This window comes from Austrofundulus limnaeus, unplaced genomic scaffold, assembly GCF_001266775.1.
Source record: "Austrofundulus limnaeus strain Quisiro unplaced genomic scaffold, Austrofundulus_limnaeus-1.0 Scaffold1593, whole genome shotgun sequence".
Taxonomy (NCBI): Eukaryota; Metazoa; Chordata; class Actinopteri; order Cyprinodontiformes; family Rivulidae; genus Austrofundulus; species Austrofundulus limnaeus.
This window is the reverse complement of record NW_013953995.1, coordinates 15,823-20,000: the sequence shown is the minus strand read 5'-3', so window position 1 is coordinate 20,000 and position 4,178 is coordinate 15,823. Positions and strand designations below refer to the sequence as shown.

Sequence of the window (4,178 nt, the reverse complement as noted above, 5' to 3'; positions counted from 1 at the left end):
CTCTTGGAAGAGAGACGAAACGTTTCATTAAAGAAGAACCCGTCCAGAGGACCTATACAATTTTTTTTCCTATTGATGGTATAGTTCTGTTTACAAGGTTGCAAAAGCAAAAAAAAAGAATACGGCTGGAAGGCTTTGGCTGGAAAGCTGTGCGCTTCAGGATGGGTGAAAGTGCTGAAATGGCTACACATTCTCACTCCCAAGTCGTCACATTTTGACGCTTTTCCAAGGTTCCCTCTGCATCTTATTTTGACGCATCAGGTGACCCCCTCGCGTCAGTCCTTGCCGCCCCCGGCTGGTTGCGCCACCAGGGGTCTTTGGGTCGGGGGTCTGAGGTTAACATGAGGGATCAGGATTAATGGTTAAGTTTAGGTACTGGGATCAGGGGTAGGATGTCCATGGTGAATATTAGGTCATTTTAGGCTTTAGAACATGTTGACGTGAATTTCGTACATTTTCTAAAAATGGTTAATTTCAGGTACTAGGGTCAGGGACAGCATGTCTAAAGTGAACAAAGGTAATTTCAGGCTTTGGAACGGTCGTTTTTGCGCATTTTCTACACTTTCTGAAAATATGACAACATATTTCGCCCCATCTCGTCAGTAACTGACGTGACGGGGGTACCCTGCGCGTCAAAATCGGACGTAGTGGGAACCTTGGAAAAGTGTCAATATGTGACGACTTGGGAGTGAGAATGGGTTGGTTTATTACATGTTCAGTTATTGTAAAGCAGTTGTAAACATACATACATTTATATGACTAAAAACGTATTAAATCACATATAACACAAATACACACACTCACACACAAACGTACAGACTTGGCGGAGGTTTGCGCTCTCCGAGGGCTTCTAGTTTTGTTCTACTTTCTGAATTTACCACTGGATTTATCACGCAATCTCGCCTTACCTGCATAAGCTTCCCAGACCTCCTCTGTGTTTTGCACCAGAGCGGAGCAGATTCTGTTTAAATTGGGTTGCAAACGACAAGCTGCGAACTGCGCAGTGCAGCAGAGCGGAACCGCATCAAGTGTAAATTTGGGGTCACTATGGAGCTGGGGCTGATCTCTCCTGCAGTTTCCATGAGAGAGGCAAGGCGGAATACCCCCTGGACTGGTTGCAAGTCTCCTATTATTTTTAATTTAATGGTTGATGTTTTTTTTACTTCAATAATATTATCATTTGAATAATTTTTTTAAAAAAGGGTAGATAAGATTTTTTCCTTCCTGATGTCTTCAATTTGATTTGTGATTTGTATTTTTTATTTTATGTAGATTTAATTTTGTTTTAAATGAATAAATTAATAAAAATAATTTAGAATGAATTATCAATCAATATATTTAATTATTTTTTGGTTGGTTGGGACTGATGTGATTATATTTCACATGTGGGACTAACACAACACAACAGAAGTATTTAAATATAACACATATATTATTTTCTCCATCATTGTGGATTACAGTATGTGTTAGTCAAACTATCGGACCAAAGAAAGATAAAACCATTCAAYTATAAACAGGTCAGTTTGTCAACAGATCTGTCTGACGCCAAGAACCACGCCACATTCAAAGTCACTTCAATCATGTTTCTTCCTCATTCTGATGCCAGTTTCAGCATTAGTAGGTCATCCTCATTACGTTTACATACCTAACTAATTGTGTTCAAACATTAAACTCTAGGGAAGGTTTTATTTGGAAACACGATGATTACCTGAAAAGTCTTCCTCCACACCCTGCTTTTGGGAAGGGCGTGGGCAGTGATGAAGATGGACATAAAAAGAGGGAGACAGCAACAGAGAGATAGAGCAGCAGTTTCGAGACAGAAACATCMCCAGACGAATCTGTCCAACCAACTGAAGCAACATCCACAGAGAGCCTCCTGACTCTTCATCATCCTCATCCTCCAAACAGTAAGATAAGTTTTAGTCTATGGTGCATGGCAAATGTTTTGTTTTATACTCTCAAACTGCATTTTAGCATATGACAAAAATGATAAATGGAGAGACAGGTCATTTACCTGTGGTCTAATAAGGATATGTTTACCTGTTTGAAGTTAGATATCAGATTGGAGCAGTGAAGATGTATACATACTTTAATACCAGTAAACTTATAAAAATGTGATTTATGACAAATGTGCACTGAGCTGTCCAATCAACTGTGTCCTCCAGGTCTCAGATAAGCTGCTGGACAAATCTGCAACATGCTCCGCCCCCTGATCTACCTGTGTGTTCTCCTGGCACTGACAGGTAATGTCCAAACACATCAGCCACTGAAACAGAAACAGTCATACTTTTTTATTGGTTCACGGCTGAATAAATAAGCAAAAAAAATTTATATCTGCAAGCAGTTACAACATTTATCTTCACACTTGAAAACAAAAAGAAACGTTTTAATTTTCTGTGTCAGTATTTTTGTCAGTAATATTTTGATGTCTTTAAAACAAACTAGTCCTCCTGCTTGTAAATATGGATATTCTGAAGATACATTGACTGACACCTCAAATCAAAGAGTTTTTTGTGATACATTCAATATTGGTAAAAAGTTAAATCAGCTCTGTTTAAAAAACAAAGCCTGATTAATTCAGTCAGTCGGATGTTTGTGTGTTTAACATGGTCAAAATGTCTAATAGCATCCTTTCCTTTTTTACATGTTAACATGAAGAGGCACAACGTATCCCCTGTGGAGGCAAGAGTTGCTCTTCAGGCTACGACTGCCTCACTATGAAAAATGGTCTTCAGTGTGCCGACCCCTGTTACCAATACACTGTGATGAATGACCCCTGGCGTTCAGTAGATTACTCAGACAACACCAACATACACGGTGACCAAGATGCTACTTTTCAAGGCTGGTATCGCTTGCGTCTTGGGACAAGTGAAGCTCAACTTCCAGAGAAGTGTGTACCGGTAAMGAAGTGTGGAACCCATGGTCCYATGTGGCTGAATGGACCCCATCCCACCCAGCTGAATCAAATTCATGATTGCTCAGTGTGTACTGCCTGGGATGATAGCTGCTGTAAATATCCCCAACWCAACATCCAGGTTAAACTGTGCCCTGGCCAATTCTACATCTACAAACTTGTGATACCAAGTTACAGAGACACTGCTTATTGTTCAGGTACTGTTCCATTCTCAATATCTTCTCCTATTCTCCCTCTTTCTCCTCTGACCTTAATTTTGATTGATAAAAAAGAAAAAAATGTTCTTGCTTTAACATTATTTAACATGATTGCTGCATCATTTTACATTATAGTCTTTGTTAAAAACAGTAAGTATTAAGCAATGTTATTAAAATGTGTACATTTTTGAGCAAAAGTGGCTTTGTCCTCCTAAAAGAGAATGGATTCCAAGATTTTTTCAAATTTGTTTATATTTATTTCACTTTGTGAAAGAAGCATTTTAACAGCTTATTGACTTGTGACAAAGAGAATGTGATGGTGGAGTTGACTGGTAATATTAAAATATTACGCAGTCATATTTTACATTTTCATAAAATATTTGGTATATCCAGTGGTCACTGCCTTTATACCAAAAGCTGCTTTAGATGCTTGAGATGAAAGAAAAGGAAGGGAAGAATGAGGAACTTGTGGGGCACAACATTCCATTAGATGGACTGTAACAAAGTAGATAAAACATTTAAAGTGAATAAAGACTAACAACAAAAGCCTAAGGTGCATAAATATATAAAACAGACCAATTGTAAAGTAATATTTCTAGCATCTTCCTATAAAGTTTCTTAATGATGACATTGTTGTGCCTTTGCAGCTTTACTTTTTACCCAACAGCAATCTAACTGATGGTATTTCAATCATCTCAAGTGTTTCCTTTGTCTTTGTCTTTAGTTCCTAAACCACCACCACCACCACCACCCCATGTATATACAATCCCAACAACAACCCCAACAACTACTACTACAACACCACCAACTAAAACAACTACAACACAACCGACTACAACAACTACAACACAATCGACTACAACTACAACACCACCGACTACAACGTCTACAACACCACCGACTACAACTACACCACCAACTACAACAACTACAACACCACCAACTACAACACCACCAACTACAACAACTACAACATCACCTACAACAACTACAACACCACCAACAACTACAACACCACCAACTACAACAACTACAACATCACCTACAACAACTACAACACCACCAAC

General features: G+C 38.7%; 1 protein-coding gene across 1 annotated transcript in view; it reads left to right on the top strand.

The window, feature by feature from the left end:
• Positions 1-1,632: 1,632 nt before the first annotated feature.
• The window catches only part of LOC106535856 (uromodulin), a gene marked incomplete at its 3' end in the record, with an annotated part of 6,654 nt that continues 4,108 nt past the window's right edge, over positions 1,633-4,178 (top strand). The window contains exons 1-4 of the mRNA XM_014032991.1: positions 1,633-1,907; positions 2,166-2,243; positions 2,659-3,111; positions 3,836-3,995. Coding sequence (XP_013888445.1) covers positions 2,198-2,243; positions 2,659-3,111; positions 3,836-3,995 — 659 coding nt within the window. The remainder of the gene's footprint in view (positions 1,908-2,165; positions 2,244-2,658; positions 3,112-3,835; positions 3,996-4,178) is intronic.